This window comes from Pristis pectinata, chromosome 8 (genome assembly GCF_009764475.1).
Source record: "Pristis pectinata isolate sPriPec2 chromosome 8, sPriPec2.1.pri, whole genome shotgun sequence".
NCBI lineage: Eukaryota > Metazoa > Chordata > Chondrichthyes > Rhinopristiformes > Pristidae > Pristis > Pristis pectinata.
Window position 1 is genome coordinate 27,299,592 of NC_067412.1, and position 14,433 is coordinate 27,314,024.

A 14,433-nucleotide genomic window follows, 5' to 3' on the forward strand; every position below is an offset into this window, starting at 1 on the left:
GAAACTGAAGTGGTTACACCTTGTTCTAAGTCAGACCAAGAAAGTCTGCACACTGTGTATTGCAGTTGTGCACAAGACCAACAGTCACAGTGGGACCTGGAGTGAACGAGGCTGAGGCATGACCTGGGAGAAGTATATAAGGTTATGAGAACCATATACAAGGTAGATAGTCAAAATCTTTTTTCCATTATCAGGTATCAAAAATAAGAGGGCATGGGTTTAAGGTGAGAGGGAAAGAATTTCAAAGGGGATCTGAGGAGAACGTTTTTTTTTACAGAGTAGTTAGTGTCTGGAATGTGGTGCCAGAGAACGTGGTAGAATCACATACAATTACTTATGTTTAAGAGGCGTTTAGAGACTTAAATAGGCAAGGCATACAAGGACATGGTCTTCATGTGAGCAAATGGGATTAATGTAGAAGGGCAATAGATTGGCATGGTCATGGTGACCAAAGGGCCCATTTCTGTGCTGTATTGGCTCTATTAGCTGGCATGTAATTTCTAGCTGATTATTTAGGAAATTTGCACTGGGAGTCATGGCTTCCATTCCAGGTCCCTATGTTTGTCATTACAGGTTTATTTTCCTCCCAAGTCAAAAGTTCCAAAATGACCTTATGGAATGTTTCTGCAATCTAGTATTTAAAGCTTGTAATGTTACTGTTTCATAAAATTAAAAATCAGAAATGATCTGGCATAGTGGTGAGGAAGCAAATTTATTAAAATGCTTCACTAATTTAAAATTCAGATTTGTTTTTACATGGTGGGTTTCTTATCTTAAAAAAAAAGTCCTCGAGTTGACTTATTTAGTCCCAGTCAGGCATTGTTTGGAAGTGTGTAACATTGATGAAAGTTAATATTTAGCCTTTTCATCATTTCCAGAATTTTCCACACATGAGAATTTTCAGACTCCCAATCCCAAATATATTTTAGTTAGGCACACAGCGATATCAAAGATTGATCATCCTTTTTTCCTATTATTTGACCTTCATGAGTTACAGCTGCCATCCTGACATTGGCAAACATCACCATCCCTTTGTTATTACTTTACCAGGAGCCTTGAAGTCCCTTCCAAACAACACCCTGGACCAAATTCTAGCAATGTACAGAAATGATTTAAGGAGAAAGTTGAACACCATTTCAGGATAGCTAGGGATGAGCTTTCAATTTCAGATTTCCAGCATCACCCAGATCCGATTGAAGAATTTTAGTTCAAGTTTACCAAACCCATTGTTGATAAAGTAACCAATTAGCAACCAGGGAACACAGGATTACGTCATTCTCTTTTATTTTTATCATACTGTTGAGTGAAAGCAGTTGTCAATAAGTACAATCCAGCTACACTGGCATCTTTTTTTTCAAAACAACACTAAGTTCAAGTGCAATGGCAAGTTTAACTTGGTTTCAGCAGGGAGTGTAAGGATGCATCCTGTTTCTTGAGTGGCTGACTGGCTTGATCATTTTATTCTAACAAGTGAGTGGAACAAATATTTTTATATGAAGTGGTGTGTGCTATTTTAAAACTCTAATCTTCTATCTCTGAGGGTGTGATCATTAATTGTGAAAGTGTCAACACATAATTAGTGAAATACTAGCTATGGGCAGCTGCAGTACTTGGTTCCTGATTACAGTCTGGACCTTTGTCGTGAGCTACTATGACAGCAATGATCATGTCACTTTTACAAAGCTCCTGCTCAGAGGCAGTTGAATCCAGGTTCAATGACCCTGGTCGGAAAGAATATGTATTTCTTTTGTTTTATATTATAGAAGTAAATGCTTTAGCACATTAGTAGTATCATGTACCATGATATCTATCTCAAAATCCCGATAAGCGAAAACAAATTGCATCCATAGTAAAGGAAAACAAATTGGAGGGAGAATCGTTAACGTTTGCCTGGAGTTCTGCATGAATCTGAATGTTTCCTTATTCATTTTGTCTTTTCTCCTAAAATTGGTATGTGTACCTTCAGAGATAATAGGATGGCTCAATTTAAATAATTGGGAAGATGCTAATTGTATTAACACTTTGCTCCCCTCCCTCTGTGTGCCTCGTACAAGAGGAGTTGACAGTGGTATTTTACCAATGGCCATTAAGCTGGAGAGGGAATAATCAGGCGATTGAGCAGAGATATGGGTTCCAGTCTGAACGTAACCAAAACTAGGATTGTTGCAGCAAAAGAGGGGCTGAATGGGTGAAAACTCATGAAGTTGTAGAAATATGGATTAGGTGCTGTGGAGTTGGAGGAACATAAAACAGCTGGACTAGACCTGTTGGGCCAAATGGCTTGTTTCAGTGCTGAAAATACTGGTGCTGCAGTGGTTCTATTACTACAGGCCTGTGTTAACGATCCAGAGAAGCAAGTTCAAGTCCCATCATGGTGGCTGTAGAATTTAAGTTCAATTAATAATCTGGAATTTAAGATGTACTAGTTTTAGTAATAATGAACAAGAAGCATCAAAACTGTTGAAGATCTTTATCTCTCTGACTAATCTCCATTGGGGAAATAAATATACTATCCTCACCAGATCTGGCATAAATGTGACTACTGAGGTTGGGATGACTTTGGTTTTAGAGTGGAGGCCCTGTATGTTGGACCATTCTCCAGTGGTCCAGTAGGTTAGTAACTCCATTCGAGCAGGAAGCTATTGGAGGTTAACGTACATCATTATAGTAACAAAGATTGAGAAAAGTGTCAGGGTGATGGTATGGCCTTGCTTGATACTAGTCTGTACTGCAAATGGATCTCTTGTAGACTGTGATTTATGATCAGGGTTTGCATGCCATCATGAAGCAAACGTAAATGGAGACTAGTTTCTGCAGCTAGTCAGGTTTGAGGAGGACATTCAACAGTCCCTCTTATTGACAAGTGAAAGGCTTTAGTGGGGTTCAAAAAGGCCATATACTGCTCCTGCATTTGTCTTGGAGTTGCATGGGGTAAATCATGTCCACTGTGTTTCCAGATAGACTGAATCCACACTGGTATTAAGGAACCTCTCAACTGCTGGAAGGACACAGTGAGGAGACCACTTGCAACGACTTTCACTGGGATAGAAAGCAGAGTGTCCTCTGTATCTATCACAGTCGAATTTGTCACCTTAACACTTACAATACTGGTATCTACTACAAAGTGGAAAATTGTCCAGGTGTGTTCTGCTCACAAAAGGCAGAACAAATCCCATCTGGCTTGTTACTTTGCAGTCTTCTCTTATTCATCAGCAAAGGATTTCAAGGTGTTATCAGCAGTGCTACCGAATGGCACCCGCTCACCAATAACCTGCTCGCCATTGTCCAGTTTGACATTTGCTGGGAGCACTTATCTTGGAGCAAACGTTGACTGAAGTATTACATTTCAGAGATGAGGTGAGAGTGACTGCCTTTCACATCAAGGCAACATTTGACCGAGCTCTGTTAAAGCTGAAATTAATGGAAGAAAGCGGAAAATACTCTGGGGTCATATGTTGCACAAAGAGAGAGAGTTGTGGTATTCGAGACCAATCATTCCACCCCTAAACAAACATCACTGCAGGAATTGCTTGGGGCATTGTCCTAGGCCCATGTCTCATTAGCTGCTTCATCAATTAACTTCCTTACATCACAAGGTTGAAAGTAAGGATATTTGCTGATGATTCTACACATTCAATTGCATTCACAGCTCCTCAGAAAATGAAGCAGTCCGTGGCTATCTGCAACAAGGCCTAGACAGCAATTAGGCATGGACTGATAGCAAGTAACATGTGCAACACAAGTGCTGAGCAATATTCACCTTTAACAAGAGTGTGTCTAACCATCTAGCCTTGAAATTTGCAACTTTGCAGTTACCAGGTTCCTCACCATCAATGTTATGGGGGGTCACCATTGACCAGAAAGTCATTTGGACCCGGCACATAAATACTGTGGCTACAAGAATACATCAAAGGCTGGGTACCCTGTTCGGAGGGGCTGGGGCGTGCAACAAAAATTGGCGGGAGAGGATTGGGAAGGTGAAGCAGAAACTGGGACTGTGGGAACGGCGCTCCCTATCGATAACTGGGAAGAACTTGGTCATCAGGTGTGAGGTGCTCTCAGGGCTGCTGTACTTGGCGCAGGTATGGCCTGTTCCTCACTCCTCTGGCTTGAGAATCACTCGCGCCGTCTTCCGGTTCATCTGGGGATCCAAGATGGAGCGGGTCCGATGGGCCACCATGCACAAGTCCCTGGACAATGGGGGTAAAGGTGTCCCCAATGTCGCCCTCCTCCTGATGACCACCTTCGTCTGTGGCTGCATCGGGCTGTGCGTGGAACCCAAGTATGTGGGCACCAAGTGTCACTACGTACCGAGGTTCTACCTATCCCTGCTGTTGCGAAGGAGAGGCCTGGCCCCATGGCCACACAGCGTCCCAGTCAGCTGGACGCTGCCGCGCTACCTGTCCTTCGTGGAAAGGTTCTTCCAGACCAATACCTTAGACCACAAGTCCATCAGGCAGTAGTCAGCACAGAACATCCTGCAGGCACTGCAGGAGAAGGACTCAATGGATACTGTGGGGTGGTTCCCTGAGCAGACTGTCCAGACCATCTAGCAGAATGTCTCATCGCCAGAACTCACCAACAAGCACCAAGACCTCGCTTGGCTGGTGGTGAGAGGGGCCCTCCCAGTCAGATCCTTCCTGTGTGGTTGGAACCTCACTCACAGCGCGCGCTGCCCCCAGGAGGACTGCGCTGGGGACAAGACGGTGGCCCACCTCTTTGCGGGCTGTAGGTTTGCGAGGAGGGTGTGGCGAAAGATGCAAGGGTCCTTGTTACGGTTCATCCCCAGCAGCAGCGTAACAGAGGATTCTCTGATCTACGGGCTGTTCCCGGGGACACACACAGAGACTGACATCAACTGCTGCTGGAAGGTTATCAACTTGGTGAAAGATGCTCTTTGGTCTGTCCGAAACTTGTTGGTCTTCCAGCAGTGCGAAATGTCCATAGGGGAATGCTGCTGGCTGGCACATTCCAGGCTGCAGGAGTACGTGCTGAGGGACACACTGAAGCTGGGTGCAGCCAACGCAAGGGCTTGGTGGGAAAGGACTACAGTTTAGGGTTCTTCTGCCACTGAAGAGGGAGGGGTGGGGACAGGTGAGAAAACCCCTAATTATTGTAAATACCCCTAATTATTGTAAATACGGGACTGGGTAGCTTCCAGGGAGCCACACGTGTGGCATCAGTGGTGTGTGTGTGTATATATAAATATAATATATAATATATTAAATATATATAAATATAATATATAATATATATATATAATATAATAAATTAAATATATATATATATATAAATCCTAATGAATGATCTGTACAAGAACGTAAAGGTTTGCACTTTTGTAATTGTATATAGTTTTATAGTTTGTCTTTTATTATGAATAAAGTTTATTTTGAATTTTTAAAAAATCCCTGTAGCAAGTGGTCACATTCTGACACCCCAAAATCATTTACAAGGCGCAAATCAGGAGTATCATGCCATACCCTGCATTTGTCTGGATGAGTATGGCTCCAACAGCAGTCAAGAGGCACACCATTGAGGGAAAAAGCTGCCTGCTTTATCAGCATTCATTCCCTCCAACACTGGTTCACTGTGGCTATGGTGTGTGCCATCTACAAAATGCATTGCAGTTACTTTGGCTACAACACCTCCCAAGGTTGAGATACAAGAGATTCTGCAGATGCTGGAATCTGGAAAAACACACACAAAATACTGGAGGAACTCAGCAGGTCAGGCAGCATCTATGGAGGGAAATATAAACAGTTGATGTCTCAGGTCGAGGCCCTTCTTCAGGACTGGAAAGGAAGAGGGCCGAAGCCTGAATAAGAAGATTGGGGGGGGAAGGGGAGGAGCACAGGCTAGCAAGTGATAGGTGAGTCTAGGTGAGAGAGGGAAGGTAGGTGGGTGGGGGAGGGGCGAAATGCAAGAAGCGGAGAGGTGATAGGTAGAAGAAGCAAAGGGCTGGAGGAGGAGGAGGAATCTGGTAGGAGGGGGCAGTGGACCTTGGAATAAAGGGAAGGAGGTGAGGAATAGATGGGCAGGTCATGAGGGCAGGGAAGTGGAAAGAGAAGGGCTGAGGGGTCCACAGGAATGAAGGAAAACAAGCAGGAGGGAGGAAAGAGGGAAGGTGTTACCGGAAGTTAGAGAAATCAATGTTGAGGCCATCAGGTTGGAGACTCCCAAGGCGGGCCGTGGATGGACATTTCTGTATGGGAGTGGGATATGGAATTGAAGTGGCTGGCCACCAGGAGATCCTGGCTGTTATGGCAGACGGAGCAAAGGTGCTCGATGAAGCAGTCATCCAATCTGTGTCGGGCCTCACTGATGTAGAGGAGGCCACATCGGGAGCACTGGATGCAATAAATGACACCTTTGGATTCACAGGTGAAGCGGTGCCTCACCTGGAAGGATTGTCTAGGGCCCTGAATGGTGGTGAGGGAGAAGGTGTAGCACTTTGTATAGTTGCAGGGTTAAGTTCTGGGAGGGTCATCAGTGAGGAGGGATGGATGGACAAGGGAGTTGCAGAGAGAGCGATCCCTGCAGAAAGCAGAGGGAGTGGGTGGGGAAGATGTGCCTGATGGTGGGATCCTGTTGGAGGTGGCGGAGGTTGCGGCCTGTACCACCAAGAAAGACCAGAACAGCAGGACATTGGGAACACCACCACCTTCCATCCTTACTTGGAAATATATTGCTGTTTTTCCTTCATTGCTGAGTTGAGATCAAAGAACACTCTATCCACAGAAGAACTGCAGCTGTTCAAAAAGGAAGTTGAGCACCACCTTCTCAAGGGGAGTTAGGGATGGGCAATAAATGTTGATCTAACTAGAAATGTTCATCTACTGAAAAATAAATAAAGAATATGGTATGGAGAGAGATGTAATCAGCTTAGATCAGAATAGGTTGCAATGAATGTGGTTCAATATGAGTCTCTGGCTGGGGAAAGGGTTTAATCATGGTAAGGCTCAGGAGCTGGCAGTGATGGTTTTAGTCTTCCCAGTCCTTGGCTGAAGGAAATTGTGACTCGTGCAATGGACAATGTACAGTGAACAATTAGACATTGCAGGGTCAAGAGAAGGGTTAGGAAAAGAGAACTGGATCTCAGCCTCCAAAAAGAACACCAGTTTCAGCAGAGTTAAATACTGCAGTGTTTCTGTGAAGTATAGCTCTTGTGGAGGTACAGTCATTTCTGGAAACTAACAGGTTCTATGGGGCCTTCCAACTCGATTATTTGTTTACTTCATGCAGCCAGTCACTTATGTATTATTATAGAATGTGACTAATAGGCAATAGCTTCCTTGTAGTTTTGCTTCAGCTTTTTAACAGCAAATTGTATCTGTTATGCTGCGAAAGGAATCATAAAAGAGTGCCTCATATGTTTAATGCACTAGTCGTTGCTGAACTAGCAGTCTACTCGTTGTAATTCCCAAAAGGAAAGTAAGCAGCCACTTGAGGGTGAAACATTCAGAATTTGTGTTCTTGTTTAATAATATTTTATCAAGCATTTTGCTGTTATTTGGGTTTTGGGGATCATAAAGCATTCAGCCACAATCCAGTTTCCTGATTTAATAGGAATTAGTTGCAAAGCAAAAATTTTCCTTTTAAGAAAAATATATGCAGAACTTGCATGTTGTTTCTCATTTTACAGTTTATTCTTCTTTAGCTGGAAGGTGAGTTTGTAGAGAGAATGCACAAATATGACTCCTTATGACATTCCAAAGTATCTCACAGCTGAAGTATCTTCTGAAGTTTAATCACTGTTGTAATGCATGTAGACCAGTTTTGGACACAGCATGATCCTACAAGCAGCAGTAACAAAATGACTGGGGTAACTGAGAGGTAAGTGTCAGGACAGAACATTGGGAGAACCTCCCAGCCCCTCTTCAAGTAATACCATTTGAGCATTTATGTCACCTGAGAATAGGTTTAATAGAAAATGGGGGCCTGGGGATAAAGGCCAAAAAAGATTTTATTTAAGGGAACAGCACCTATGACAATGAAACAGTTATCTGGCCGATAGTAGGAGCTTGCTTTCTTCTTCCTGCTTTGTTTTTTAAATTACAACTGTGACTTTACTTCAGAAGTATTTAATTGGCTGAATTGGCTATAAAATTGAGACTTACCGGGGGTTTGAAATGCATTAAGTGCAATTTCTTTCATTGCTTCTATTTCATTCTTTTGATCTGACTTCCTACCTTAGTTCCGCCTTTTGGGTGGGGTCAATTCATTGCAAGTTCTCTGAGGATCAAATCATCTCCCAACATCAACTGTTTGATTGTATGCTTAAGGAATGACACCTCAAATTGCTTTTGGCAACTAGCACTGTAATCTCAAATGTGGTTCTGTCACGTTTCCAACAGACAGGCATTAATTCTCTGACCCGTATTACATGTGTATAAGCTGCTTGTTAATTAACCATGTAAACTTCCATGATAATGTTAAAGTATTGTTAGTATCTTGATATACTCATAAATAATAACCACTATTTTCTGGCAGGAAGATGATGAGAGACTAATCCGAGAGATTCAAAGTGAAGCTGAAAATGAACAAAAAAAGAGGATTGGAGGTGAGTTACCTGAAATGAAGAGCTACATTATGTAGGCTTGCACAGAAATTGTAATATGGAAAAAGATTATTTGGTGTTTATACTCCCATGAGCCGTCTGAGTTTGGATAGCGAGTTCAGATGGTTCCCCGCAGGAATTGGGAATTGTCACCCCTAGTGTGATTCTATTCTTTCTGACTGCCTGTGGTGACAACATGATAGCCAGTGGGGTTGATTAGGTAATTCCCCTGCCTATCGAGCTTGGAGAAACCACAGCTGTAACTGACTGAGATCAATTGTGTACGCTTCATTTATATGTAATAACATCCATTTGCTGCCAGCAAAATTATCCTGGTGGTATTAGGAGTTATTACTGTTTTTCCTCTGCTGTCTAAATTGCCTGTTTTCTGAATAAATTATTTTCTTTGCTATGTGTCATACACCCTGTCCCACCTCCAACTCATTGGTTGACACAGTGTTGACAATAAATAATGTTCCTTCCATTCATTCATAGAATGTGGGAGTCACATTTAATTCTCATTCCTAATTGCCCTTGAATTAAACGGCTATTTAGGTGTTTTCAGTGGGCAGGTAGGAAGCAACTTTGTTACTCGAGTTGGACATAGACTGGATCAGGTAAGGATAGCAGACATTTTTTCATTAAAGGAGATCAATGAACCAAAAGGATTTTTAATGTGGTCAGGCAATTTCACTATTATTGATGCTAATTACTGATTACCATTACTGCCCATAGCAGAAGCTTGAAAGTTGGTGACTTGTCCATCATCTGGTGCAAGTAATTCTGCACTTGTTTTAACAATCCAGCTTTTTTTGGTGGTATTTATTTCTTCAGCTTTTATCTCTGCACTGCTAAAATGGACATGTTAGCTTTAACACTCACGGCAAGTTGTCCACTTATAGTGAAGCTTGTTTGATTTTGGAGAGGGAGTGTGGGGGGTTGAGTTACTAATTATCCCATAAAAGCCTTAATTTAAATCACGAACTCCCTTATTTAAATTTGTACTTATTGTCCTACAGGAATCAATTGCAACACTTGCATAAAATGATACTCTATTCAATATACACAAAATGATGTGTTATAAGGAGATCCCAGTAGCATCTATTTATTCTGAATTGCCGGCTGTTTTCTAATAGTCCTGTAAATGGTTCCCTTCAAGTATTTATGCAACGTTTCTTTGAAACATATTGAATCATCTTTTAGGCAATGCACTCTAGATCATGATAACTTGTGTGTATAGAACAAATCTACAAGTCCACTCAGGTTCTTTCACCAATCATAAATCCATGTCTTTTAGCTTTCATCTGTTTTGCCACTAAAGACTTTCTTTCCACTATTGAAATTATTTTTGATTTTGAATATCTCTATCAAATTTACTCCCAACCTTCTGTTTATAAAATCATACAGCACAGAAACATGCCCTTCAGTCCAACATGTCCATACTGATCATCAAGCACCCAGCTATACTAATTCCATTTACACTGTGCCTTGGGGAAAACAACACCATCATCTCTAATTGTCCACATAACTGACAATCCACATCCCTGATAATCATTCCAGATCTTCTGCACCAACTGTCCTGAACTGAAAAGAATCCATTTGCTGCAGCCTGGTCACTTTTTTACATTTTGGCATGTTTTCTTGATTGTGTACACTGCCTTTGGAAAAAGCCACCTTGTCTTCCCATGCTTTGTGTATGTAAACCTCCAGATGTCTCTGCTGTACCCCCTTAAACATTGAACCATTTAGGTTACATTGCTTCCTAACTAAGTCTCTAGCTTCACATTTCTAAGTAAAATTTCATCCATGGTATGCCAGCCCTTTTGCCAATCTTTGATCTCCTGAAGTCTGTTACCATCTTCATTGCTTAACACTTTTCCAGTTTTCCATCATCTGCATATTTTATCATTTTATACTAGACTAAAAGAGGAATGGTCCAAATAACCCCACAGAATACCATTATAAACCTCTTTTCAATCAGAACAACTGTTTTCTGTCCCTTGGGGAATTACTTCCATGCTGTGACTGTTCGCTTAATCCCATGGGCCTTAGTTTCATTGAGAGGTCTATTATATGATAGTTTGTCAAATACCTTTTGTGAGTCGATGTATACACCAGCCACACTACCCTCAATAGCCTTCACTGTTACTTCATCCAAGAATTAAGTACTATCTATTTGCCTTTAACAAATTATACTGTCTTTTCCGAATCTGTTTCATTTTGATTCAGACTATTTTCCCTAGAAAAAAACCACATGGTTTTAGGCTGATGGTCTTACTTATCCCACTCCCTTTAGGTATATAATAATCTCCAGAGACCCCTCAAACAAAATTCAATGAAGATTGGAAAACTGCAGCCAGAGCTTCTGCAGTTTCCCTTTCAGAACATTCCACCCAGACCGACTTTCTAAGTTGAAGACTTTTCAGTTTCTTGAGTACTTTTTCATTTTTGTTCTTATGTATTTAATGTCTTCACCTTCTATACCCATGTTGACAGTCTCCTCTTCACTTAAGTAAACAGATGCAAAGTACTCTGTTTTTCAGCCATGCCCTGTGCACACAAGATCTCCTTTCTGGTCTCACCATTCATTTGATGCCTGTTTAACTGTCTGTGTTTAGAATAAACTTCTGAGTTTCCTTTTATGGCAGCTGCTAATTTGTCATATTCCTTGCCTCTCATCCCGTTTTCTTAAACTATCTTTGTTTCTATGTTTAACTTGATTCTCTGCTGCATTGCCTTATAATTGTTGTAGACCTTTTTTTCCCTGTCTCTTGCTTTAAATTTAGTCATCCATTAAGCCTTATCTTTGGCTGCTAATCCTTTCCTACTCAGGAGGATGTATCTGTTAATAGTTTGTAATCCTCCATGTTGAAGGCTTTATATTTCTCATTTATATTTCACCATTATAGTTTTTGATTCTAGCCCTGCTGGGGCAGTTTGCCTTTCAATCTCTGTTAAACCCTGCCCCCATCCCCCAACACTTTTGTCTTCCATAACTTGACCATACCTGATGGTATGACCCATGTACCTTCACTACCCTCCAATGAAACATGCAATAGTGCCCCATTTCATTACTCAGAACTGGATCCAACATTACTTTCTCATTGAATTAGATTTGCACTTCAGGAACTTACTTCCCTCCTCCCCTTCTTGTCCTTAATATCATTACATATCATACATTTTCACTATCACTACTCTTGCCACTGTTGTAATTCTGTAAATTTTGCTCTACTGTCACCATCCTAATATTGGTCGGTTGATGGAATATACTCCTGTCTTAATAGTTTCTTCTAACCAAAATCTGTAAAAGCTCCCCATCCCTCACCCAACCCTTGTAACCATGAATATTAAGCTCCCAGTACTCCCCTTCTGCGAGCCTTGTCTGAATACTAATGTAATGGACTCATGTAGTGCCTTGTTCTTGGCACTTGCTGTTAGTCTTTTCTCTAACTTGTCTTGAACTGACCGACATTTGCCCTCCAGTCCTCCCTCAAATTTATGAATTTTTCTTTACTCTGGTGTGGAACTTGCCATACCTTTTTACCCCTGGAACATGTGATACACAGAAGTTCGAGATGTGCACAAATACTAGATATCAATGAGCAATCCTTTACAGATAAGGATTGGTGATTTTCCATTTTTAACCGAATACAAAATCATCTTCCCATTCTGCCTTAAGACTTGTTTTCATCTGCATACCTCTGTCTCTAACAGTTAAGTAATGTCATTGTCATCCATAATATTATTGCAACACTACTCACAATTAAATCTTGTGAGTAGTAAGTACAGTCTGTAATATACAAGCCCTGTATTCTGCAGAAATATTCCACAGGGAGATCACAAGCAGCACAGTGGCTGAATAGCCTTGCTGCAGTGGACTGACATCAGTCTCGCAATACTACACACAGTGCTTGTTTTCTGGCCATTCTGCTGAGATTAGGGGGCAGTGAGCACTGGACATTATACCCCACTTCCCTAAATACATGTGTGCAAAGGTTGGGAGCTGCTGTGAGCTGGGTGTCATAATTTCTTGATGTGCATCTGCTGAAGTTGCAAAATAAAAACAAAAAAAAATTGGGTGGCAGTACTGGGAATCTGAAATAAAAGCAAATGTAGGAAATGCTTGTCAGTTCTTCGACCTGAAATGTTAACTGTTTCTCTTTCCACAGAGGCTGCATGACCTGCTGAATCTTTCTGGCATTTTCTGTTTTTATCCCATATTTCTCCTTTCTGCTTAATCCAAGTGTTCAGCCCCCTCTGAAATTAATATCAACCATTCTCTTTTTTCCCCTTATGCATTTCCCCTGCACCCCGTCTCTGCTGCCCTCCCCCCTCCCCAAAGTACAGGTTTAACCTTCCTGACACAATACTTCAAGGTGAATTGGTCCACTGGGACTGGTCCATCTTGCCCCACAATTTGTTCCAAGGCCCACATTCCTGAAGCCCTCTTTCCTATCTGTATCCATTCTCCAGCCATGCATTCTCCTGTTTTATCGTACTAAGCCTATATCACTCTGGTACAGAATGATACCATATCCTATACCACTTTGCACTGGAAATAAAGCAGAGAAAGCCACCTTCCTCCCTCAATCCTGAAAGTATGACTTTAAAATCTCAGTCTTTTTCCTTATGTCATTGTTTCTCATATGGATTACAACTGCTGCTTGCTCCTTCTCCTGCTACCTTTCTTAACCCAGTTGCCCAAAGTGTTCTACACTGTCAGTCACTTTAAAGCACTTTAACATGTCCTTGGGTCATTAAAAATGCAATTTAAAAAAACAAGCTGCTACTCTTTGTGATCTTTATTTGGATCTCAGGCATCTTTTAAATTGCAGTGAATGTAAGGGACACAATCTGAGAAATTGTCTGGTATGAAAACTCAGGATGGCTAATATAATCTTTCTTTGTGGATCCCTGCTTTCTAATGCAGTCCAATTGTTTTCCTTTGCTTACACACTCTTTAGAGCAAGCCGTGAAAAGAATTGGGCCTCCACCAGATGATCCTCCTCCAAAGAATGCAAGGGTTGAAGAGCGGGGCCAGCCAATGCATCCAGGAGTGAATTTCAATCGCAATGACCTTCCAAGGCCAGCACCAATGATTCCCGAATTCCCCCCTATCCCACCAGTGCCCCCCCATCTCCAGGTCCCCTTTCCCCCTGCCCCCTATTTTCATTTCAACTTTGATGCTTTACAGCATATTAATTTTGAGCACGAATACCCCATGCACTTTGGTCCACAGCCCTACCATCGCCGCCATCGCCATCAGCATCGCCATCACCACCACCACCCTCAAGAGCCTCCACACCACCACCACCACCCACACCATCACCATCCTCCACATCATCACCATGACAGGCCCCATGGACAACCAAACGTGCCGCCAGTTTACCAGCCGCCACAGGACCGTGTTTTGTTCAACTTTATACCACAGCCACAGCAACATAACCTTCGATGACTGGCATTGCCCCTGTAGATTTTATTTTGAGCCAAAGAGACCTTTGGTGTTTGTTGTTTGGTGAATGTATAAATGAATGGCCACAGATTTACTGTAAATACTGATCAAATAAACCATGTTTTTTTCCACTTGCAGTAGACAAAGGTTTTGTTCTGTTTTTTAAAGATGAACAAAATTTTGCTAAACTACGTATTGGCAAAGAATAAAATGTTTGCTTTACAAATGGGTGGTCCTGAATTTAATTCTGAGCTCTGTTGGTTGCTCTAGTCAGATTCTAATAGTCAATAAGCAACAGTGCAAAGTAATTTATAATTAGAGTATTCCAGCTGGAGTGAGCCAAACAGAAGTACAGCTTACAGATCCTATGCTGACTTTAGTTCTGTGGCTTTTGCAGCTGCACCTTGTATCAGTTCAGGCCGAA

General features: G+C 41.8%; 1 protein-coding gene across 2 annotated transcripts in view; it reads left to right on the plus strand.

Moving 5' to 3' along the window:
• Nucleotides 1-14,232, plus strand: part of rnf216 (ring finger protein 216) — a 152,089-nt gene extending 137,857 nt beyond the window's left edge. For both annotated transcript variants that reach the window (XM_052022353.1, XM_052022354.1), the window contains 2 exons: nt 8,491-8,560; nt 13,522-14,232. In XM_052022353.1, coding sequence (XP_051878313.1) covers nt 8,491-8,560; nt 13,522-14,012 — 561 coding nt within the window. In that variant the 3' untranslated portion in view covers nt 14,013-14,232. The remainder of the gene's footprint in view (nt 1-8,490; nt 8,561-13,521) is intronic.
• Nucleotides 14,233-14,433: the final 201 nt, after the last annotated feature.